Here is a 25,526-nt window from a genome sequence, read left to right as displayed (position 1 = left end):
AAAAAAAAAAAAAAAAAAAAAAAAAAAAAAAAAAGAGTCATTGACTTGAAGGTGGGAAAGGAAATGGAAGCAATAAATGTAAATAAATTACTCTTTTACACGAAATTTTCCTGTGCAAGTGATAGGACAAGATAGCAAAAGGAACAGCATGGGTTGGCAAGTAAGTTAAAAGCATTATGGAAACTGCTAAGTGTTCCGAAAAGTATCATGACAAAACTAGGATGTCCTTTCCTCATAATTTTTAGACAAATATAGAAGGATAAGTTTAACCTCTAGAGTTTTGAAAGTAAATGTCACCTGAAATTCTTCATGGAGCTTTATTATTGGATGAGTGAGTTCTTTACCTACATTATATAACTCGCACATTTTACTACTCTCCAAGCATTTGTACTTTTTTATTATATATATCTTCAGTATCTTTATCCTTCCAGAAAGCAATTTTTGCTTTATGCAGTGTCACATGCACGTTTTAAAATAAATACTTTTGATAGCTTAGTTTACAACCCTTTGGAGTTAACTGTCCTGAGTGGCTGCTTCTTTAAAAACTATGTCCTGAGACATTGGAGCATTTTGTAAATTCATAGATTCTGCTCTCCACCCCAGTCCTTCCCAAATGTGTTGTAGCTAAGTCAGAAATTTTTTTGACCCTAGCAACTTAATGTTTTAGGTTAAAGTAGTTAAGATAATAGCTGTACTGGCCCACCACTGTACTAGGAAATGTAGCTTCGACTACAGTGTCTCTCTCTATTTTTTTTTTGAGACGGAGTCTTGCTTTGTTGCCCAGGCTGGAGTGCAGTGGCATGTTCTCGGCTTACTGCAACCTCCACCTCCTGGTTTCAAGTGATTCTCCTGCATCAGCTTCCCAGGTAGCTGGGATTACAGCCACCCGCCACCACACCTGGCTAATTTTTGTAATTTTAGTAGAGATGGGGTTTCACCATGTTGTCCAGGCTGGTCTCCAACTCCTGACTTCAGGTGACCCACCCACCTCAGCCTCCCAAAGTGCTGGGATTACAGGAGTGAGCCACCATGCCCGGCCAGTGTCTCATTTTTATGAAGTAAATAATTTGTATATTTAAAGAATAACATATGTGAAATAGGTAAAGGCAGAGTTGAAATTATGAGGAAGGGTGGTCCACCTTCCCATACCCCATCCTTGATGCCCCTCTGTGGAATCTTGGTGTTGCTAGAAACACTGCTTGAAAATATCTAGGTCTTACCCTATCTTCCAATTAACACATTATGTATTATACACAAGGGAACTTGTGTATAAATACCTAGGTATAATGACCCTAGGTCATTTGTTCTATTTTTGTAAACAAAGGGGTTTAGTTGCTGTGTATGTAAAGTGATGCAGATAAATGAAACTTTTAAGAGTGTATTCTTTAGTTTCTTTAAGTCCATTAATTTCTTCTGTAGATATTTCATGTATTTTTCATGTACTCTCTTGATCGGATGTGTCTGTGATATAAATAGGGATAAATTTAGGGAATAGATAATATGATCCCCTGGGTTAGGGGAAAGCCCAGGGAGCCATGTAGGTGAACCCAGCTCGAGGTTTTGAGGAAACAAATATATCAGAGGACGGAAAAGGAAAGGAAAGTGAGATAGACAGGAAGATATCTGTGATAATAATACATTCCTCTAAAGCACAATGAATATGTATCTTTAGACCACAGATTTGGTTTTGGTTTTGGTGTTTTATTTTTTTGCTGTATCTTTCGACATGCATGTATGATTTATTTTCCTAACTTGTTTAATCTTGGTATTTGATTAGAAAAGTTATTTAAAAAGAATAAAAAGCTTTTATGTATGTGCTGAAGTTGTAACAAGGTTGAAAGAGGTACATCTCACACGAGTGTGAAAACCCAATGATTACATTTGTGAACTATCTTTCTGTCTTTTTTTTCTATCTTTTATCTTAAAATGAGCTCTAGACTAGAAGTCAAAAGGTTGAGACTTAAAGTGATTACTTGGTAGCCATTGTGACCATTGATCTCTCTTAAGGGTTCCTACTTGAACAAAGAATGAAGCACATATAAGCATTTATATATGTTTTTAAGTTTTGAATAAAACATTTTAGAGTTGGTGATATATTTACTGTATTTGTCTTTTACAGAATACCCCTTCCTTTAATAGCCTTAAAAATCAAAGACTCCATTAGTGATGTGGTAACAAGTTAGATCTCCTTCTCTGATGGGGAGTAATGATAATAGACTCCCTTTAAGCTTGATATATATTTTACATGTCATTCTTTCAGTAAACCTAATTGCAGGACTGATACACTTCATATATATATATAATTTTTTTTTTAAAATGAGATGAAGTCTCACTCTGTTGCCCAGGCTGGAGTGCAGTGGTGTGATCTCGGCTTACTGCAACCTCTGCCTCCTGGTTTCAAGCGATTCTCCTGCCTCAGCTTCTCGAGTAGCTGGTATTATAGGTGTGCGCCACCACGCCCAGCTAACTTTTGTATTTTTAGTAGAGATGGGGTTTCACCGTGTTGGCCAGGTTGGTCTCGAACTCCCGACTTCACGTGATCCACCTGCCTCAGCCTCCCAAAGCGCTGGGATTACAGGCATGAGCCATCGTACCCAGCCCTCTCATACATTTATTTTCATGTCTTTGTCTATGTATTTAAAAAATATAGTTGATATGCTATATATAGAATTTCTATCCTAACCAAGTATTTGTATCTAATATCATAAGTAGCATCAGGAATTTTATAGGTACATGTCACATAATGGCTAAATAGAAAGTCTAAGGGAATTTTAAAATACCCTAAGGGAATTTTAAAATACGCTTTATAAGAGCCACAAAAAGAATAAAAGAGCTAGGAATAAACTTGATAAGAAATGTGAAAGATCACTTTGAAGAAAACTTCAAATACTAAGATAAAAGGATGACTTGAATATTTGAGATCGAAGAAATAGGAAAATCTTGAAAAAGAAGATTAGATTGATAGGGGAGAGTTGAGTGAGGACTAGTCCTACTACATACAAGAATAGGCAGAGCAGTGGAACAGGATAGAGTCAAATATGCATGAGGAGAGTTTAGTGTATTATAGAGGAGGCATTTCAAATAGGGTGGACTATTTGATACTTGGTAGCAGTGGAACAGGATAGAGTCAGATATGCATGAGGAGAATTTAATGTTTATAGGGGAGGCATTTCAAATAAGGTTGATTATTTGTTACATGGTGTTGGAGCAACTTGGTAGCCATAAGGAATAGAAACTTAAGATTCCTACCTAGCTTCATAAATAAAAGTTAATGAATTCACAAGTCATAAATTAAACAGTGATGAGTTTCACTGTATATGAATAAAGAGCTTCTGTATGGCAACAAAATATGAACACTAAGAATTAAAGTGGGGGAAAAGATTTCCCCTACTTATAAATGGCCTATTTCCTACATAAGTAAAAAGCCCCCGTAAATAAGTGAAAAACTCACAGCAAAGTTGGCAAAATATATGAAGAGAGTATACAGAAAAGGAAATATACAGTGTAAAAAATTTTTTGAAATATTATAACTTCATTTATAATAAAAGAAATTCAAATCAAAACTAAAGAAGTTAGTGCATTTTTCACCTGTTAGATTGGCAAAGATCAAGGAGTTGGATCATATACTACATTGTCATGGGTGTGAGAAACCAAGTACTCTTGCACAGTATAAATGACGACAGCCTCTTTGCAGGGGAGCCTGATGATAGCTATTAGGTTGTAAATGTATATATTTATTATAATGTCACCTCTACAGATTTGTCGTAAGATATTCATAAGATCACAAAGACATATATATAGTCAATGCAGTAGTGTAGTAGGGGAAAAAAGGGCAGTATAAAAGTTCATTAATAGTAGACTGTAAATAAAATTGCGGTACCTTTCTATAAAGAGGCAAACTTGCACCAGTGTGGTACTACATGAGAAATCCATTGGATTTTGTTTTTTTGTTTTTTTTAGGACGGAGTCTTGCTCTGTCACCCAGGCTGGAGTGCAAGGGTGCGATCTTGGCTCACCGCAACCTCCGCCTCCTGGGTTGAGGGGATTCTGCTGCCTCAGTCTCCTGAGTAGCTGGGATTACAGGCATACACTACCACACCTGGCTAGTTTTTTGTATTTTTAGTAGACGCAGGGTTTCACCATGTTGGCTTGGCTGGTCTCGAACTCCTGACCTCAAATGATCCACCTGCCTTGGCCTCCCAAAGTGCTGGGATTACAGGTGTGAGCCACCTTGCCCAGCCCTATTGGATTTTTTTAAACAACAGCAAAAAACAAGGTGCAGAAGAGAATTTGTGGTACTGTTACAATGTGTGTGTAAGTGTGTAAATTAGATCACCTCTGGAAGAATTTGTAAGCAACTGGAAATAGCAGTTGCCTCCGGGTAGAGGAAACAAACAACAGGGATGGGAATGAGGGAGGCCTTTTTTTTTTTTTTTTTTAAATTGAGACAGTCTCACTCTGTCACCCAAGCTGGAGTGCAGTGGCCCGATCTTGACTTACTGCAACCTCCCCCTCTTAGAGTCAAGCGATTCTCCCGCCTCAGCCTCCCAAATAGCTCGGACTCCAGGTGCCTGCCCCCACACCTGGCTAATTTTTGTATTTATAGTAGAGACAGGGTTTCGCCGTTTTGGCCAGGCTGATCTTGAGCTCCTGATCTCAAGTGATATGCCTGCCTCAACGCCACACCTGTCTAATTTTTGTATTTTTAGTAGAGACAGGTTTCGCCACATTGGCCAGGCTGGTCTTGAACTCCTGACTGTAAGTTATCCGCCCACATCTGCCTCCGGTAGTGCTGGAATTACAGGTGTGAGCCACCGCGCCCGGCCTAGGGAGGCTTATTTTTCAGCATAAACTCTGAACTTGTACTGTTAAAAAAATTGTTTTTAATCATAAGCCTATATAACTTAATTAAAAATAATTTAGTGGTGAATTATTGCAAAATGTTCTTTAAAATAAGGTAACCATTATTTGAATCTTTTTAAAAGGCATAATCCTCCAGATCATCTAATATTATTTAAAGTGTTTACTTAATGTCCCATTAGAGGATACAGCTTCATTTAAGGATCCCTTAACTCTAACATTTAAAACAAAGTGTTAGTTACTATTATCCTTAGCTATTCTGAATAAGTCTTTTCATAACAGTTATTGAGATATAATTTATATACCATCCAGTTCACCCATTTAAAGTGGTTTTAATATATTCTACAGAGTCACGTGCCATCACCACAATTTTAAAAACACTTGATAACCCCCCAGGAGATACCTTTTAAATTCACCCCTAATTCCTCCCAAGTCCCCAGCCCATAGGCAGCTGCTCATCTGTTTTCTTTGTCAATGGATATACCTATTCTGGACTTTTCATGTAACAGAGTCAAACAAGGCTTGACATGGTGGCTCACGCCTGTAATCTCAGCACTTTGGGAGGCCGAGGTGGGTGGATCATGAGGTCAGGAGTTGGAGACCAGCCTGGCAATATGGTGAAACCCTGTCTCTACTAAAAATACAAAAAGTAGCTGGGTGTGGTGGCGCGCTCCTGTAGTCCCAGCTACTTGGGAGGCCAAGGCAGAAGAATTGCTTGAACCCGGGAGGCGAAGGTTGCAGTGAGCCGAGATGGCGCCACTGCACTCCAGCCTAGGTGACAGAGTGAGACTCGGTCTCAAAAAAAAAAAAAAAAGGAAAAAGAAAAGAATCAATATGTGATCTTTGATGACTGGCTTATTTTCACTCTTTTACAAGAAATTTCACTATGCAAGTGATAGGAGAAGAACCTTGAAAACAAGGTTCATCTATATAGTGGCCATGTATCAGTACTTTATTTCCTTTTATGGCTGAATAATATTTTATTTGTGGAAATTATATGGAAAAAATACTTTTTTTTCTTCAGTTGATGAACATCTGGATTGTTTTCATTTTTTGGCTGTTACGAATAATGCTATAATGAACACTTGTGTACTAGTTTTTGTATGGATGTATGTTTTCATTTCTTTCGAGTATATACCTAGGATTGGAATTGCTGGGTCATATGGTAACCCTATGTTTAATATTTTGAGGAACTGCCTGATTGTTTCCAAAGTTGCTGTGCCATTTTACATCTCTATCAACAGTGTACGAAGGCTCCAATTTTTCTACATCCCCACCAACACTCATTATTAATATTATCTGTCTTTTTTTTTTTTCCGAATAGAGCCTCACTTTGTTGCCCAGTGTGGAGTGCAGTGGCATGATGACAGCTCACTGTAGCCTTGACCTCTCAGGCTCAAGTGATCTTCCCACCTCAGCCCCCCTGAGTAGCTGGGATTACAGGCATGTGCTGCCACACCTGGCTAATTTCTTAATTTTTTGTGGAGACAGTGTCTCACTATGTTGCCCAGGCTGGTCTTGTACTCCTTGCCTCAAGTAATCCTCCCCTCTCAGCCACCCAAAGTGCTGAGATTACAGATATGAGCCAGTATGCCCTGCTTTATCTGTCTTTTTAATTGTAGCTGTTCTAGTGAGTGTGAAGTGGTGTTGTTTTGTTTTGTTTGAGACAGGGTCTCATTCTTTTAGCCAGGCTGGAGTGCAGTGGTGTGTGATCTCAGCTCACTACAACGTCTGCCTCCCAGGCTCAGGCAGTGCTTCCACCTCAGCCTCCCAAGTAGCTGGGACTACAGGCATGCGTCATCATGGCTGACTAATTTTTGTATTTTTTGTAGAGACGGTTTTGCCATGTTGCCCAGCCTTCGTGGTGGTTTTGATGCTGAATGTTACTGAGCATTCTTTCATATGCTCATTTGTCTGTCTTTTTATATTTAATACAGATGTTGTTGCCCGCCATTCGTAAGATGTATGTGTGTTCAGTGTAATTTGCATGTCCAGATTTTACCATGAAAAGTTCATTTTAGGAGCCCATCTATTGTCAAACTGGACATTTTAGCCACTGTAAGAAATGTGACCTTATCAAGCCCTATTGAGTCACTGTTTATAGTGATTTTTCTAATAATGTCTTTGTTAAGTTCATGTTTTATTTTTCTTAACAGTATTTCACTGGCCTTGAATGTGGACATAAGTTTTGTATGCAATGCTGGAGTGAATATTTAACTACCAAAATAATGGAAGAAGGCATGGGTCAGGTAAAGATACCAAGTTGTTTATCACTTTTTTGTTGAATTTCCTATAGTGTTCAGACCCTTGCACATATTTGCACAAATAAAAACAGGTGAAGCTTTGTGTGTCATGAATCGGATGGGGAACATTTTTCTAGATTCAAACAACTAAAGGTAATAGGCTTTTTCCTAAAGTAATGTGGCATTCCAGTTAAAGAACCACTCCAGGTAATGTTTTCTCAGCCGGCATCAGTATTGGTTTATGTTAACTGAAACTTTTTGCACAGTTTTGTAAGATTATCGTGCTTTTGCCTTTGAAGGTGTGTGTTTAAAAACCAATCACTCAGGTTAGCAAATCTAGTTGCTTTGTGGTGATAAATATACTCTCACACACGTTTCCTTTAAGGAGAAAGGGAAGGATTGAGATCCTATAAACATTAAAGTATTCCCAGAACCTAGCAAAGTGCCTGGCAATGGTAAGCATTCATTAAATATTTGTTGAATGAAGACAGTTTAAATTTCAATCTTTTTCAGACTATTTCGTGTCCTGCTCATGGTTGTGATATCTTAGTGGATGACAACACAGTTATGTAAGTATTTTTGATAGATTCTGCATGTGAATATTGGTTAGTTGGTTAAACCAAATTAATTTTTACTTAGCACCTCAAAGGAAGTGAAACTTCTCAAAGTCTGAAGAAACTTTTACATCTACATTCCATTCCTTAGTAGCAGTACAAAAGCCCATTTGTAACTTGGTTAAACGCCTGATCACTATTCTTACAAACTTAGAAATGAATGGTAGCTAGATTTTGATAAACCTTGGGATTGGAAATTAGAATGTGCCTACGTGTTAGTTGAGGTGCTCTTGGAAGCAGATCCCAAGATAGAATAAAAAGTGAAACTGACTTATTGTGGAATAGCAGATGTGTAAGGTAAACAGCAGGAGCAGGTAGACATTGATGTAGGCCTGACATCTGTTAAAGACAAGAAAGAAGGAAGATTCAACAGGAAGAGACTTCACATAATACAGCTATGAGAGTCTTTAGCAGCCCTGTGGGGGAACTTCTGTGCATAGATTGCCTATAGAGGGATACCTTAATAAGTAGAAAGAGCTGGGCCCAGTACGCTTGATATGCTCAGTCATTGACGGAGACTACCCAGGGAATCATGGTCTTTGCTGAAACACTGCTACTGATTTCAGATACACTACAGCTGGAGGCAAGCTGGAGGCTTTCAACTAACAACTCTTCTTGTGAAACGTTCTTTCTTTTTTTTCTTTCAACTTTTATTTTAGGTTCAGGTGTACATGTGCAGGTTTGTTACATGGGTAAATTCCTTGTCCGTGAGGTTTGCTGTACAAATGATCCCATCACCCAGGTAGTGAGCACAATACCTGATAGTTTTTTCAACTCTTGCCGTCCCACCCTACTCACTCTAATAGTTCCCACTGTCTTTTATTCTCATCTTCACATGTATACACCATTTAGCTCCCACTTAAAAATGAGAACATGTGGTATTGAGTATTTTTGTGTTAATTCATTTAGAATGATGACCTCTAGCTGCATTTGTATTGCTGCAAAGGACATGATTGTGCCGTCTTTTTTATGACTGCGTAGTGTTTCATGGTGTACGTGTGCCACATTTTCTTTATCCAGTCCACTGTTGATGGGCATCTAGATTGATTTCATGTGTTTGCTATTGTGAATAATGCCACAGTGAACATACTAGTGAATGTGTCTTTTTGGTAGAGTGATTTATTTTCCCTGTGATCTCACCAGCATCTGTTATTTTTTTACTTTTTAAAATTATTTTTTGTTTTACTTTTTTTTACTTTTAAATAATATTCCTTATGACTGGTGTGAGATGATACGGTACATCATTATGGTTTTGATTTGCATTTCTCTAATAATTAGTGTTGAACTTTTTTTGTATCTGTTGGCTCTGTGTATGTCTTCTTGAGAAGGGTCTATTCATGTACTTTGCCCCTTTTTTTCTTTTTTTTAAGTGAAAGCAAATTTATTAGAGAAGTAAAGAAACAAAGGAATGGCTACTTCATTGGCAAGGTAGCCTGCTTATTTTTAAATGGGATTATTTGTTTTTTGCTTGTTTAAGTTCCTTTATAGATTCTGGATATGAGGCTTTTGTTGGGTGTATAATTTGAATATTTTCTCCCATTCTGTAGGTTGTTTACTCTGTTTTAATAGTTTCTTTAGCTGTACAGAAGCTCATTAGTTTAGTTAAGTCCCACTTGTCAATTTTTGCTTGTGTTGCAGTTGCGTTTGGGGACTTTGTCATAAATTCTTTGCTAAGGCTGATGTCTAGAATGGTATTTCATGGATTTTTGCTAAGGCTGATGTCTAGAATGGTATTTCATGGATTTTCTTCTAAGATTTTTATAGACTGAGCTTTTACATTAAAGTATTTAATCCTTTAGTTAATTTTGTATATGGTGAAAGATACAGGGGTTAAGTTTCATTTTTCTGCAGGTGGCTAGCTACTTATCCTAAAAACCATTTATGTGTGTGTGACTATTATCGATAGGATTGCATTATTTATTTGGCTCTCACCTTGAATGTTATTGGTATATATTAAATGCTACTGAATTTTGTACATTTATTTTGTATGCTGAAACTTTACTGACTTTGTCAACTCTAGGAGCCTTTTGGCAATGTCTTTAGGGTTATTTCTAGGTATAGTATCATCATCAGTGAAGATTGATAATTTGACTTCTTTTCCCATATGGATACGTTTTATTTCTTTCTCTTGCCTGATTGTTCTGGCTAGGACTTCCAGTACTATGTTGAATAGGAGTGGTGAGTATGGGCATCCTTTTCCTAAGTGGAATGCTTCCAGCTTTTGCCTGTTTTCAGTATGAGGTTGGCTGTGGGTTTGTCGTAGATGGCTCTTATTATTTTGAGATATGTTCCTTCAAAGCCTAGTTTGTTGATGGTTTTTATCATGAAGAGATATTGGACTTTATTGAAAGCTTTCTCTGTGTCATTTGAGGAGATGATAATGGTTTTTAATTTTGTTTATGCGGTGAATTAATTTATTGGTTTGCCCAGACTGGAGTGCAGTGGTGCCATATCGGCTCACTGCAGCCTCTGCCTCCTGGATTCAAGCACTTCTCCTGCCTCAGCCTCCCGAGTAGGTGAGATTACAGGTGTACACCACCATGTCCGGCTAAGTTTTGTATTTTTAGTAGAGACAGAGTTTTGTCATGTTGGCCAGGTTGGTCTCGAACTCCTGACCTCAGGTGATCTGCCTGCCTTGGCCTTCCAAAGTGCTAGAATTACAGGCGTGAGCCACTGCACCCGGCCAATAACTATTTTCAGTTTGTGATGGCAACAAATCTTTGTCAAGAGAATTGTCTTATAAATGACCAGAGTGACACTTGCTGCCACCTTCTTGAGAATGCCTAGTCTCGAAGATGGATGCTCACTTTCTTTTACTTCCTTATCAATATCAGATAAACTAAGGGCAGAACCTTGTCCTAATAACTATTGGCTGACATTTGCTGTCACCAGTCCTGGTGGTCCATGCCAGGTTTAGATAACTTTTTAGGCTAAGGTCAGCTATCAGAAATCATTAGGATTTGTTACACCCGAAAAGCATTATGGGTAATACATGTGTAAATAAGATGCATTTGTTTGGCAAGCAGGACATCTGACTTTTGGCCTGATAATATTCCTTATTATTATTTATTGATATAAACTCTGTAACATAAAACTCATTTTAATTACAGTCATCCTTAGTGTACTGGGCATTGGTTCCAGGACCCACACCCTACACCCTGAATATACCAAAATCTGCACATGCTCATGTCAGCCCAGCAGAACCCATGTGTACAAAAATTCGATCACCCATATATGCAGGTTTCACATCCCACAAATAACTATTTTCAATCCACATTTGGTTGAAAAATATTCATGTGTAAGTGGACCCATGCAGTTCAAACCTGTGTTGTTTAAGAAGCAATGGGTTTTTTTTGTTTTTTGTTTCTTTGAGATGGAATCTCTCTCTGTTGCCCAGACTGGAGTGCAGTAGTGGCATGATCTCGGCTCACTGCAACCTCTGCCTCCTAGGTTCAAGTGATAGTCCTGCCTCAGCCTCCTGAGTAGCTGGGATTACAGGTGCCCGCCACCATGCTCAGCTAATTTTTTTGTATTTTTAGTAGAGATGAGGTTTCACCATGTTGGCCAGGCTGGTTTTCAACTCCTGACCCCAAGTGATCTGCCCACTTCTGCCTCCCAAAGTGCTAGGATTATAGGCATGAGCAGTTGCTCCTGGCCAGCAACTGTTTTTTTAAGTATATAATCCAGTGGCTTTTAGTATATACATAATATTACTCTAGAAACATGACCTAATTGCAGACTATTTTGATCACCTTATATCTATTAAGCAGTCATTTGCTACTCCTTTCTCCCTCTCTGGACATTTCATATAAATGGAATCATATAATATGTTGCCTTTTGTGATTGGCTTATTTAATGTTTTCAAGATTCATCCATGTTGTATTATGAATCAACACTTCATTCGTTTTCATTGCTGAATAATGGTTCCATTATATGGACATTTCCATTTTTTACGGAAATGTGTTATGTAAACATATGAACATTTGTGTACAAGTTTTTCATTGAACACCTTTTTTTTTTTTTTTTTTTTTTGAGACGGAGTCTCGCTCTGTCGCCCAGGCTGGAGTGCAGTGGCGCGATCTACACTTAATGCAAGCTCTGCCTCCCGGGTTCACACCATTCTCCTGCCTCAGCCTCCTGTGTAGCTGAGACTACAGGCGCCTGCCACCGTGCCCGGCTAACTTTTGTATTTTTAGTAGAGATGGGGTTTCACCATGTTAGCCAGGATAGTCTCGATCTCCTGACCTCGTGATCCGCCTGTCTCGGCCTCCGAAAGTGTTGGGATTACAGGTGTGAGCCACCGCGCCCCGCAGTAAACACCTGTTTTTAATCTCTTAAGTATATATATACCTCAAAGGAGAATTGCTGGGTCATGTGGTAATGCTATGTTTAATTTTTTTTTTTTTTGAGGTGGAGTCTCGCTCTGTCACCAGGCTGGAGTGCAGCGGCGCGATCTTGGCTCACTGCAAGCTCTGCCTCCCGGGTTCACGCCATTCTCCTGCCTCAGCCTCCCCAGTAGCTGGGACTACAGGCGCCGCCAGCATGCCCGGCTAATTTTTTTTGTGTGTGTATTTTTAGTAGAGATAGGGTTTCACCGTGTTAGTCAGGGTGGTCTCGATCTCCTGACCTTGTGATCCGCCCGTCTCAGCCTCTCAAAGTGCTGGGATTACAGGCGTGAGCCACCGCGCCCGGCCCGCTATGTTTAACTTTTTGAGGAACCACACGAATTATTTTTAGACCACAGGTTCCACTTCTGTGAAATACGGAGATTTACTCATTTAAAAAATATTAATTGAACACTTTCTACAGGCCAGGCACTGTACCAGACACCTGGGTATCCTTTCTTGGGGTTGGGAGGAGAAAGACAAATATTAAATGATTATATAGATAACTGTCTAATTAAAATTATGATAATTTCTATAAAGGAGATGTTTAAGGTACCATGCGAATTGAGAGGGGATCTATATCCAAACGAATGTGGAAACTCAGAAAAGACTTCCTTGAGTAATACTTTATTGTAACTGAATGAAGTAATATAGTAATAGCGTCTAATATTTATTGAGTGCTTACTATCTGCCAGGCACTATTCTAGTCTCACGACCGTATTTTTGATATCTGTTTTACAGATTAGTAACCTGAGGAATGGAAAGTTCAAAGAATTTACCTTCAGTTCATAGCTAGTGAGTTGTGAGGCCGGCATTCAAACCTAGGCTCTCCCATCTTAGTATTCATCCCATTATAGTATTCTTGTCTTTCCAAGGGAGGCAGCCTTATGCAAAACCTCTGATGAAGGGTGGTACTTAAACTGTTTTGAAGGAAATACAAGAATACGAATGTGATAGAAGTGCACTGAAAGTGGCACAGGACAGGGTGGGATCTTGTGGAAGGAGAGAGGCCTGTGAAGCTCAGAAGAGGCAGATGAGGCCAGATTGTCTGATTCATTTAAAATATTTTTAATATTTTAGTGGGGTTGAGCTACATGCATGTTCTTCCTGTCTTTCTCAGTGGGAATTCTTTTTCTTGTAATACACTCAGGAGTATTTACCATAGAATTAAATGAACTTAAGCTTCAGGGTTCCTCACTACGTGGGCTCCTGTGAATTCTGGAAATTCTTGTGAATTATAGAGTGTTCAGAAGAGGCCAGGATGCAATCAATGAGCATTTCTGGTTAATTTCCAAGAGTTCTCAGAAGAAGAAGGCTCTTAAAATTATATGACCTTTAGGTGTCACAAAACCTGGATCCATTTCTTAACATTTCTGTCAACAATATCTGTCTCATTTCACATACTGATTTGGGTGGGGTGTCTGAAGGAAAGTGCTGAGAATTGCTGTCTTTTAAGGCATGATATCAGAGTCAAAAGACCCTGAAATGCGCCTAAACTTGGCTCTAGTTGGTAAGTCATTAGGCTATAATAAAAACTGGGTAAAAGTAGAATATTTAAAAAATAAGAACCATGGAAAAAAAATGTCTATGAAAATAAAACTATACAGACTTTGAAATTATTGTTTTGATCAGTACAATTACGTTTGTTGATAGCCTGTGTGCATTTCAGTATTTATAGCTTAGGGCATAAACATGTTGTAGCTATTAGCATAAACAGCTTTTGAAACTACATTTTGTAAATGTGGAAATTACTCTTGACTGGAAACTTTCTAATCTATTTTTATTCTTGGTTTCAGGCGCCTGATCACAGATTCAAAAGTTAAATTAAAGTATCAGCATTTAATAACAAATAGCTTTGTAGAGGTAAGTGATTTGTTTTCCTTCTTGTAGGAAGGAATTCTGTTTATTAATAGAAATATTATTTTAAAAAATTATAATTTATTGACAGTAAGAAAACATCTTTACCATATTTTGAAGCATGCCAAAATACCTTTATTCTCAAAAGAGTATGACAGGCCGGGTGCGGTGGCTCACGCCTGTAATCCCAGCACTAAGGGAGGCCGAGGTGGGTGGATCATCTGAGATCAGGAGTTCAAGACCAGCCTGGCCAACATGGTGAAACCCCGTCTCCTCTAAAAATACAAAAATTAGCTGGGCGCAGTGGCACAAGCCTGTAATTCCAGCTACTTGGAAGGCTGAGGCAGGAGAATCACCTGAACCTCTTAGGCGAAGGTTGCAGTGAGCTGAGATCGTGCCACTGCACTCCAGCCCAGATGTCAGAGCGAGACTCCCTCTTAATAAAAAGTAAAATAAAATAAAAGAGTATGAGAAAGCAGTAAGTAGATCTCTCCATATATCTTGACCTTGGATAATAAAATCATTTTTAGTGTATTCTTTCTTTATTTTTCTTTACCATAGCAGAGAATTGTAGTAGATTACTAATCGTGTCATGTTTGTAACCATGTTTGAGATTCTAACCCCGCTATTTCTCTGCTCGTTTTAGGTTTCATTACCAGTAAATCTTGTTAATAAAGAATGCTATACTTTATTGGACCATGCCTTTGCCCATTTGTTCTATGATTCCTTTTGTGCTACAGTGGCAGAGTTGAGTAGTTGCTACAGAGGCTGTTCTGGCCTGCAAAACCAAAATTCTTTACCCTCTTGGCTCTTTACAGAGGAGTTTACCAGATCCTGTATGACAACATCAGTGTAACTTGGTCTTCTAATTCTAAAAAGTAATTATTTCTGTTAGAGATTAAACCTGGAAACAGCCTATTTTAGAAATAATGTATTATTTGAAATGGTCAATGGACTTCTGAATTCTGGTGCAGAGTGTTTTGTTTCATAATAAAAATACTATAAAAGTTATATTTCCTTCTGAGGAACTAAATGCACTCTCTGCCTGTGGTTTAGGAACTGGGTTTTTTTCTTTTCTTACAAGAGCTTTTTATGGGAGAATTTGTATGTATATCCTTTAGCCTATCTTGAACTGTTCTGTAGCATCTAAGCACCTTCCTTGATAGTCTATCTGATTTTCTTGTGTCTTTTGAAAATTGTCCTGAAATAGAACTATAAATAAATTAGTGCTTTTTAATGATCATATGCATAATATTTAATTAAAGTTTCAGTGGGATTAAAAGAACATAGAACAAGAGATAATTCATGTATTTTATAAAACCAAGTCTTCAAGGATCAGTCATCTTAAAAAAAAACAAAAAACAACAAAAAAAACAGTACATCTGAAAGTGTTGCTATAGAAGACCACAGCAAGTTTTCATAAGCTTGTGTCATCATCCCCCATTTGCCCCTTGTACCAGAGAAGCAATATAAATAATTGCTTGATGTACTATTAAATCTTGCATCATGACCTAGTTTAATTTGCTGCCTTTTTTTGAGGCGGGGCCTCATTCTGACACCCAGGCTGGAGTGTAGCAGATGATCACAGCTGTCTGCAGCCTCTACCTTCTGGGCTCAAGTGATCCTCTTGCCTCGGCCTCCTGTGTAGTCGGGACTATAGGCACATACTACCATGACTGGCTAAAATCTTTTTTTTTTTTAAGGTAGAGACAATGTCTTGCTATGTTACCCGGGCTGGTCTTGAGTGCTTGACCTCAAACAGTCCTCCCGCCTTGGCCTCCCTAAGTTCTGGGATTATAGGTGTGAGCCACTGTGCCCAACCAGCTGTCATTTTTTATTTTCTAACTTGTATTTCAGTGCAATCGACTGTTAAAGTGGTGTCCTGCCCCAGATTGCCACCATGTTGTTAAAGTCCAATATCCTGATGCTAAACCTGTTCGCTGCAAATGTGGGCGCCAATTTTGGTAAGCAAGTAATTTCCTAAATTGAAATAGTGCACAAAGCGTTTTTATTTCTCCTGTTTATTCTTGGTAGTAAAATAGAAGAAAACAAATGTTTCCCTTAGGCAGGGAGATGTTTGATACTGGTTTAAAATAGTATATATCTCTTTGAGAATTGTATGAAAAGGTCACATCTTAAAAAATTTTTCCTCTTTCCTTGATCTAACTTTTTTGAATTTTTTTTTTTATGGAGAAAATATACAACTTGAATCATATCTTCCTGTATGCTCCACTGTAACTTAAGGGAAGCAAAGTTGTAGATTTGGGACTATACGTTTTCCTTTACTCTGCCAAATTTTAACCTTACTTATGCAAAGGAAATGTGCAGGTAAATTCGGCTGATGGTCTCCTTTTTAACTGAGAGTTTTCCTGTGGCCCTTCTTGCCCAGCTTTCTTAGTAACTTGGGCTTTTGGAGTTCTATAGTATACTCTTCAGCCTCTGAATTCTAGATTTGAAGTGCCATGAAGTTTCCAGTGCCACATATTAGGGGATGTCTTAATCAGTTCAGGCTCCTTTACGGGGGTTCTCGTTTTTTCCAAAGTGGATAGGCTGAAAATTTTTCAAATTTTTGACTTCTTATTTTGTTTTGATTAACAGTTTATCTCTAGGTCATTCATCTCTTCTTGCATTTTCTATAAACATTGAAGAGAAGCTAAGCTACATCTTCAACACTTTGCTTGGTAATTTCCTCAACCAGATACTCAGTTTCATATCTCTACCTTCCCCAAAACAATTCAGCCAACTTCTTTGCCACTTCATAGCAAGAATGGCCTTTCTTCTAGTTTCTAACAGCATGTTCCTCATGTTCATCTGAGACCTCATCATAATGGCCTTTAATGTCCATTATTTCTAACAACATTCTGTTCATGGCCATTTATTTAGGTTTTCTCTATGATTGAGGCATTCCCCACACTTCTGTCTTTCTGAATCCTTACCAGAATTACCCTTAACAGTTCAGTTCATTCACAGTGATCTAGGCTTTTTCTAGCTTGCATTTCCAAGCTCTTCCAGCCTCTACTTATTACCTAGTTTCAAATCGGCTTTCACATGTTTGGTTTTGTTACAACAGCACCCTCACTTCTTGGTACCATTTTCTGTCTTAATGTTCAGGCTGTTATAACAAAAGACCATAAACTGAGTGGCTTCTAAACAACATAAATTTATTTCTTACAGTTCTTAAGGGTGAGAAGTCCAAGATCAAGGTGCCAAAAGATTTGTTGTCTGGTGAGGGCCCACTTTTCTGGTTCATAGATGGTGCCTGCTTGCTGGGTCCTCATATGGTGGAAAGGACAAGGCAGCTCTCTGGGCCCTTTTTTTTTTTTTAAAGGATGCCAATTCCATTCACCTCCTAAAGGCTCCACATCCTAATGCTCTCACATTGGTTATTAAGTTTTAACATACACATTTTAGTGGGACACTAACATTTATATCCTGCTAGAAGTTTCAGATGATTTTCTGTTCCTTTGAGGGTCTTGAGGAGTAAGAAGCCCGTCAAGCCAAGGGGCTCTAGACCCAGCAAATAGATTTTTTGTTTTGTTTTGTTTTGAGAGAGGGTCTCACTCCATCACCCAGGCTGGAATATGTGGCACGATCTCGCACTGTAACCTTTGCTTCCCAGGTTCTAGCGATTCTTGTGCCCCCCGAGTAGCTGGGATTACAGGTGTGTGCCACCACGCCTGGCTTGCTTGCTTATTTATTTATTTATTTATTTATTTATTTATTTTAGAGACAGCATTTCACCATGTTGCCCAGGCTGGTCTTGAACTCCTGGCCTCAAGTGATCCACCTGCCTTGGCCCTCCTTGAGTGCTGGGATTACTGGCAAGAAGCACCATGGCCAACCAAATATTTTTGGGGGGATGGGGAGTAGATATTTTATTGGTATGCCATACCTTTCTTTTTTTCCTCCAAACATCTATAGAATTACACTTAACACATCATTAATAATAAATATTTCCAAAAAGAGCAGGTAAGCTCACAGAGATTGAATATGTGTAAAATACATACTGTTATGATAAAGATTAAATATGCATTGTTATTTTAGAGAAAAGGTGGATAATACCTACTTTCCAATGTATTTTTAGCATGACACATGTCAAAGTATAGAGAATACAACAGTGAATACCCTATGTAGCTACAATCCAGCTAAATCGAAATTAGTATTTTGTTTTTCTTCATTAAGAGATAAAACGTGACACATATATTTGAAGTTCCTTGGTTCCATGTTTCTTCCCATTCCCCATCTTTCTTTTCAGAAATAACCATGTATCTTAACCTGATTTAAATCAATAGTAGTTTGTTTCTCTCTTTAGCAAAGGATTTTTTGCCATTCGTAAATTACTTAATTAGCTAATCTGTCGTTTTATTATTTTTTTCTTAAGCATTTGTGTTTGTTAATTATCCTTCTTTTACAAATGTATATGTCATGAGCTTAGAAAACAAAAGTGAATTACCGATTAATACATGTTTAGTAAGTAGTTTTTTTTTTTTATACCTTGCCCAGTACCATTTCCCTCTACAGGGATGAGGTTCTTTTGTTTAAATAATGCAAAAATGTGACCTATTTGCTTCCTGTGTATTGTTTACTGTGCATTAGTACTAAATTCTATAAGTAACCTACAAAGTCAGCCTTTTATTCTTCATTTAGGGTGTTAAATAAAAGATTAAAAATACACTGATGAAGCATGGGTTGAAACTTCTCAATATAGTCTGAGGCATCTTAGCAACAATTATTATGAAATTGTCATCAAAGCGTGTCTTCATGCTTATAGTCATTCTTCATTTCACACATATTGAGTACCCACTATGTTTTAGTTCTAATACTAAATTCTAGGTAATTAACTGTAAAGCAGACATGGATTCTCTCCTTGTATTTGCCAGTCACTAGAAACTAGTGAGTGTGGAACTATAAGGCATGAAATGATTGGCTTATTTACTTACTATAGGTAGGCCTTAATTCTGTTAACTCTTTGTATCACTTAACAGCTTTAACTGTGGAGAAAATTGGCATGATCCTGTTAAATGTAAGGTGAGTTTGTCTGACATTTCCATTTTTAAATAATGTAATGACACACTTCTAAGACTTAGTGACTGAAAATCATAGCTGATGATTTTATCTATCTATTGGTAGTTTTTTTTTTTTTTTTTAACGCTTTTAATTTCGGATGATTATTGCATGTATTCAGAGGTGATTCCTTAGTATAAGTCAAGTCAGCTCCTGATTATTACTAGGATAACCATGGCTAAGGCACCTCTTTGTCAGGCTTTGTAATTAGGGGAATACACACCTTGTAGTTGGGCTTCTTTTCAAGCTCTAGGTTCCCCACTTAGCTTCTGCCAAAGAAAATCCTGCTTTGGTTGATTTTATATATACTGGACGTTATAGCTATGGGATTTCCCTGGCTTAAGAAGATGTGAGCCTAGTGATAATCTTACTCATTGGCTTTTACATTTAAGCTTGACTATAGTTAAGTGCTAAAGTAATTTGCTATTTTTTAAAGTCTTTTGTTGTATTCTAACAATTGTTGTTTTCAAACAGTGGTTAAAGAAATGGATTAAAAAGTGCGACGATGACAGTGAAACCTCCAATTGGATTGCAGCCAACACAAAGGTTAGTGTTTTCCTTCAGTAATTCTTGGTAATGAAAATGATAAGGGTTGGTGTTTTGGCATTAGCAAAAGCAATAAGGTGACCTACTTACAGGCTTCGTTTCATCTTTTCTTCATTGAGTCTTTTTTTTTCTTTTCCAGAATGCTTGCCTGTTATTTCCTTTTTGTCTTTGAGTTTATTTTAGAGTATTGAGTACTGTACTACAGTATCCACAGTTCTCTGCCTTAGGTTTCTTCTACTGGAAAAAAAATAGTGTTCTATAGAGGAAAAAACTGATAATTTTTCAAGTGTGGGATTTGTGCTTGGCTGCCGTTTAGTATACGAATGTATTGGAGTTTACTCCGCCTAGCTTGGTTCTATTAGGCTGATTTACATTTTTGTTCCAAATTTTTTTCTTGAAGTATATTGCTCTTGATACTAGTTTCAAAATTCAGTCTCTTTATGACCACAAGCCACTTTATTAACCCCAGACAAATGTCTTACAAGTGTTTAAGTCTTGAGTACCCTTCTCCTCAATCACTAATATAATGAGCAAGCATTTGAATGCCAGCCATGTACCCAGCTAGTCTTTCAATACAAAGTTGTATTATCCATCCTTTATGTAATTCAGTCCTATCCTGTCCACATAGTGAGTGACTTGGGTAATGAATGGTAGGGTGGTTCATGGGCTATTCATTTTTACTATTATTTTGTACATGTAAAGATGATGCTTTAAAGAATGCCGAGTTGTTTGATCCATAGTATATAAAGTTATCTTTGAACTGTTCACTCACTCATCACAGGACAATGAGAGTAAGAAGTGCGTAAACAGTGAAGGCCAACACAGGTTATCTGTGTGTGTTTAACTATACATCTTACATACTTACAGATAAAACATGAATATACATTTCTATCTCCTGGAAAGTAGTGAAACAGTGAATCTTGCCACATAAAACAAATGCCTAATTCTTTAAGGAATATATGGTAGAAGTATTTTTTTGTTCCCTCCAAAACCATCACGATAAGCATAACTCACGTCAATCAAAGAAAACCTTACTGTAAATATACTGTAATATCAGAAAGTGGTTACTTCTTTTGTTATTAAAAAAAATTCTTAACCAAGCATTCTTTTTTTGAAAATGGAAGATTTTCCCACAAGAAATGTTCCTTAAAGTTGCAGAATTCTTTAATATGCTCTGAAAAACTTATATTTAGAATAAGGCAATTATATTTTCACTAAATTGTTTAAATGCTCGCCTTTTTTCTACATTTAGAGAGATTCCTACTCGTAAGCCCCGAAGATGTGTAAAATAGGGAGTACAGGCTTGAATATGTTTGACTTAGTTTAGATTATAGATTACCAAGGAAGAATGGCAATTTGTAAAGCAAATTTAGCTGCTCAGTATTTTTGAGAGAAAACCGAAGAGTTTTTCTCTTGAGGTTTTAGAAGCTTTTAAGATTATTAGCTCCCTAAACAGATTTGCATATTGTCAGTGATATCCTAACATTTTGGAAGTGTAATACTATTTGGTTAATTCTAACCAAGAAATTTAGAATGAAACATTTTATGCCTGAAATTTGCTTGTTTGGAAAAATGTAAAATTTCTTATGTGGGTGATTTCAAAAATTTGATTTGAAATATATAATTTTAAAAAATGCTATATTGGCCTATTTTAAATTGCTATCGTTGATGGGCAGCGTAGTCAATTCCGCAAAGAAGGCCAAATTGTGCAAATACTAATATAGTGGGTGATGTTCCCTCCTTGGGGGAGTTACAAACCTCAATCACAAATGCAAGAACAAAAAAACCATAGGCCTACAGAGAGGTAATTTTGGCTTACTAGCAACCAAGAATATGATATGAGGCCAGGTCAGTGGCTCACACCTGTAATCCCAACACTTTGGGAGGCCGAGGTGGGCAGATTGCTTGAGCCACCTCATCAAAAAATTCAAAAATTAGCCGAGCATGGTGGCATGTGCCTGTAGTCCCATTACTTGGGAGACTGAGGTGGGAGGATGACTTGAGCCCTTGAGGTCAAACCTGCAGTGAGCCGTGATTGCGCTGCTGCACTCCAGCCTGGGCAACAGTGAGGCCCTGTCTCAAAAAGAAAAAATGATTTGGACTTGGAAAAAAATAATCTAACATGATCTCTGTAGCATACTTGTTAAGGAGTACAATGAAAAGAATTTAAAATCTGGGTATTTGGCAGGAGAAACTTGGAAAATCCAGTAGTCACAAAATGAATTTACCAATCAAGGTCTGATTTCCTAGTTACCTGACATTGAAGTCAGATTGCTTGGATTTGGATCCTGACTTTACTTATGTGACCTTGGACTAGCTTCTTTATAATTTCTTTCTCCCTTAGTTTATTAATCTGACAAATGGAAATAGGAGTAGCACCACTATAAGAAATTATTAGTTGATACATATAACACACTGACAACAGTGCATGGGATATGGGAATTACTCCATTATTTCTAGATGACACTAGAGAGTATAGTATATTTATATGAATAGAATGCTTTTATCTCCCATAATACTATTATTACTAAATACTTAAAATGTTTTGTCTCTCAACTCTGCTTAAAAAGAAATCCTAGGAAGGCTGAGGTGGGAAGATCACTTGACTCCAGAAGTTCAAGGCTTTAGTGAGCTATGATTGGGCCTCTGAATAGCCACTGCACTACAACCTGGGCAACGTAGTGAGACTCTAAGTTTAAAAAAACAAGTCCTTAAATTGTACGTCTTAAAAGCCAGTGGTAATAATGGTAACAGCTCACTTTAAATAGTGCTTAAGTGTTCAACACTGTTCTAAGTGCTTTATGTGTATTAACCACAATAAATAAGATGTTTAAAAACCACATCTAGAACTGGCTTTTCTTTAATGTTAGTAATGCAACCTAGTGTAGCATTGACACCAACTTTATAGTTTCTTTTCATAGGAATGTCCCAAATGCCATGTCACAATTGAGAAGGATGGTGGTTGTAATCACATGGTCTGTCGTAACCAGAATTGTAAAGCAGAGTTTTGCTGGGTGTGTCTTGGCCCGTGGGAACCACATGGATCTGCCTGGTAGGTTGGGGAAATTAAGGGAAGAATGTATTTACATAGGTATGTGCCATGTATTATGAATAACATTTTTACCTCATAGATATCACCATCTAACTTGCAAGCTAAATAAATACATAGTATGTGATTAATGTTGTAAGTATATGCAGACATACACACACACACACACAAACATACTGCTTTCCTCATTTTATTGATGGCTTACTTGAACTAATAAAAGAATCTTGGGCCAGGCGCGGTGGCTCACACCTGTAATCCCAGCACTTTGGGAGGCCAAGGTAGGTGGATCACCTGAGGTCGGGAGTTCGAGACCAGCCTGACCAACATGGAGAAACCCCGTCTCTATTAAAAATACAAAATTAGCCAGGCGTGGTGGCACATGCCTGTAATCCCAGCTACTTGGGAGGCTGAGGCAGGAGAATCGCTTGAACTCAGGAGGTGGAGGTTGCGGTGAGCCAAGATCGCCCCATTGCACTCCAGCCTGGGCAACAAGAGCGAAACTCTGTCTCAAAAAAAAGAATCTTACGCAGCATATGAGCAGTTTTCTCACTGGTTAAGGGCATAAGCCTCCATTGGGTGACAGGCAAAAGTTTAAGCTCTGAAACTCTGTCTTAACTCTGTCATATTCTGAAGTATGTTTCCCATCCTCTCTAAATTCTATTCTTCATCTTCTCAATGAAGAAAATAATGCATATTTCATAAAATGTTTAAGGGATTAGATGTGTTAGTACATTTAAAGTCCTTAGCCAAGTGCATGGTATATAGTAAGCACTCAAGAAATAGCTGCTCCCGTAACTGGGGTATAGTAACCACTCCAGGGGAAGTGCAAGTCTTACTCATCTACGCTCTGAGCTGACCTCTCTGGGTATGTTTCCCACTTCCCACCATTCTGTATATCATGCAGTTTTAAATGACTCTGAAAAACTGTAATAGCAAAGCACATAGCACAGCATCTATTACCTGGTAGGTTGTCAACTGTTGGTTCTCTGTGGTTTATAAAAGAGCAGATAAGGTGAATAATCCTGGAAAATTAGAAATATTTGGCTTAAGTAACAGATGGCCTAAGAGAAAAGTTTATCTCTTTCTCAAAAAGTTGCTTTAGGAATTCAGACAAGAGTCAAAGGTTCTAGAAGGATAGTGTTTTCTAATAATGATAGGTGAGTTGATTTGAAATCGACTGCCTCAGGAGGTGGGGAATTTCCTGTCACTGGATAAAGAACGAATTTATTATACAGGATTCAAACACTAGATAGGGTTCCTTTCAGCCTGCTAATTCTGTCGTAGCAGTAGAACCCTGGGTGTTTTAACATCTCAGTTTCTCTGTTATAAAAGACAACGTTGGTGTTAGATAATCTGTAAATCCAGGTTAAAATTCTGGGATTTTTTTTTTTTTCCTTTTCATTGATTTTTTTTTTTTTCTTTATGAAATCCTCTTTATTTACTTGAAGGTACAACTGTAACCGCTATAATGAGGATGATGCAAAGGCAGCAAGAGATGCACAGGAGGTAAGTATATATATTACAGGGTAATAGTTGACTAAGAATGCACATTGTATATTCATATTCATTAGAGAATAATTTTTTTTTTTTTTTTTGAGACGGTGTCTCACTCTGTTGCCCAGGCTAGAGTGTAGTGGCGCGATCTCAGCTCACTGCAACCTCCGCCTCCTGGGTTCAAGTGATTCTCCTGCCTCAGCCTCCTGAGTAGCTGGGATTACAGGCACGTGCCACCACACCCTGCTAATTTTAGTAGTCAGGCTAGTCTCGAACTCCTGACCTCGTGATCCACTGGCCTCGGCCTCCCAAAGTGCTGAGATTGCAGACTTGAGCCACCGTGCCCGGCCGAGGGAATAATTGAGTAGAAGTTTTCAATTCTGAAAGACATTCCAGTAAATCTTGGATATTCCAGATATTCCAGTAAATATTGGATATCTATTTACATTTAGAAAGGGAATCTTATCCAAAATATTTATCAAGAACATTCTTACTTAGAGTAAGTTTATTTTCTTTTCATTAATGTAGTCACATAGTACATTTTAGCTTTTGGTAGAGTCTTGCTCAAAGATCCCTCCTACCCCAAGAAGAACAGTAGTGAACAGCATTTGTTAAATGACCCTGGTGCTATTCTATAGGCAATGTCTTCCTTAAGGTTTTTTTAAACCTTTTTGTTCATCAAGAAGCTCTGATGATTATCGGTGAGCTGATTTGGAATGGAGTGTCTCAGGAGCTGAGAAATTCCCTATTGCTAGATAGGGAAATGACCCACTATTATAGAAGGAATCCAAACACTAGGTGTGGATTAGATTCTAAAGCACTTTTCATTCCTTTCAGTCTGGTGATTTTATCATAATTGTAGAACCCTGGAATTTAATAGTTCCTACATTCGCCCATTCCATATTGAAATTCCCCAGTTGTCCCAGAAATACTCTTTTCAAATGGTTTTCCTAACCAGGATACGATCTAAAACATGGTTTGTTTTTTATTGTTTTACTTGTTAACATATCTTCAAAATGTATTTCTAATAAAAATATCATATATAGAAGTGAATATATATGTAACCTAGTCTGTCATATTGTTAGAAGTGAAAGTTTTGTCTCTCCCTTTTTAAAAAGACCAGGAAATTCAGCCGGGCTTGGTGGCTCACACCTGTAATCCCCACACTTTGGGAGGCCGAGGCAGGCGGATCACCTGAGGTCAGGAGTTCCAGACCAGCCTGGCCAACATGGTGAAACCCTGTCTCTACTAAAAATACAAAAATTAGCTGGGCATGGTGGCTTGCACTTGTAATCCCAGCTACTCAGGAGGCTGAGGCTAGAGAATCACTTGAACCCAGGAGGTGGAGGTTGCAGTGAGCCAAGATTTTGCCACTGTACTCCAGAGTGAGACTCTGTCGCTAAATAAATAAATA

General features: G+C 38.0%; 1 protein-coding gene across 2 annotated transcripts in view; it reads left to right on the top strand.

Moving 5' to 3' along the window:
• Nucleotides 1–24,160, top strand: part of ARIH1 (ariadne RBR E3 ubiquitin protein ligase 1) — a 100,476-nt gene extending 76,316 nt beyond the window's left edge. For both annotated transcript variants that reach the window (XM_017895811.1, XM_017895810.1), the window contains 8 exons: nt 7,017–7,109; nt 7,617–7,672; nt 13,899–13,965; nt 15,817–15,923; nt 18,945–18,987; nt 19,498–19,569; nt 22,491–22,621; nt 24,067–24,160. In XM_017895811.1, the coding sequence (XP_017751300.1) occupies nt 7,017–7,109; nt 7,617–7,672; nt 13,899–13,965; nt 15,817–15,923; nt 18,945–18,987; nt 19,498–19,569; nt 22,491–22,621; nt 24,067–24,148 (651 nt within the window). In that variant the 3' untranslated portion in view covers nt 24,149–24,160. The remainder of the gene's footprint in view (nt 1–7,016; nt 7,110–7,616; nt 7,673–13,898; nt 13,966–15,816; nt 15,924–18,944; nt 18,988–19,497; nt 19,570–22,490; nt 22,622–24,066) is intronic.
• Nucleotides 24,161–25,526: the final 1,366 nt, after the last annotated feature.

This window comes from Rhinopithecus bieti, unplaced genomic scaffold (assembly GCF_001698545.2).
Source record: "Rhinopithecus bieti isolate Rb0 unplaced genomic scaffold, ASM169854v2 scaffold_27022, whole genome shotgun sequence".
NCBI lineage: Eukaryota > Metazoa > Chordata > Mammalia > Primates > Cercopithecidae > Rhinopithecus > Rhinopithecus bieti.
Note: the sequence above shows the minus strand (reverse complement) of the source record. Positions and strands in the feature narration are given on the sequence as shown.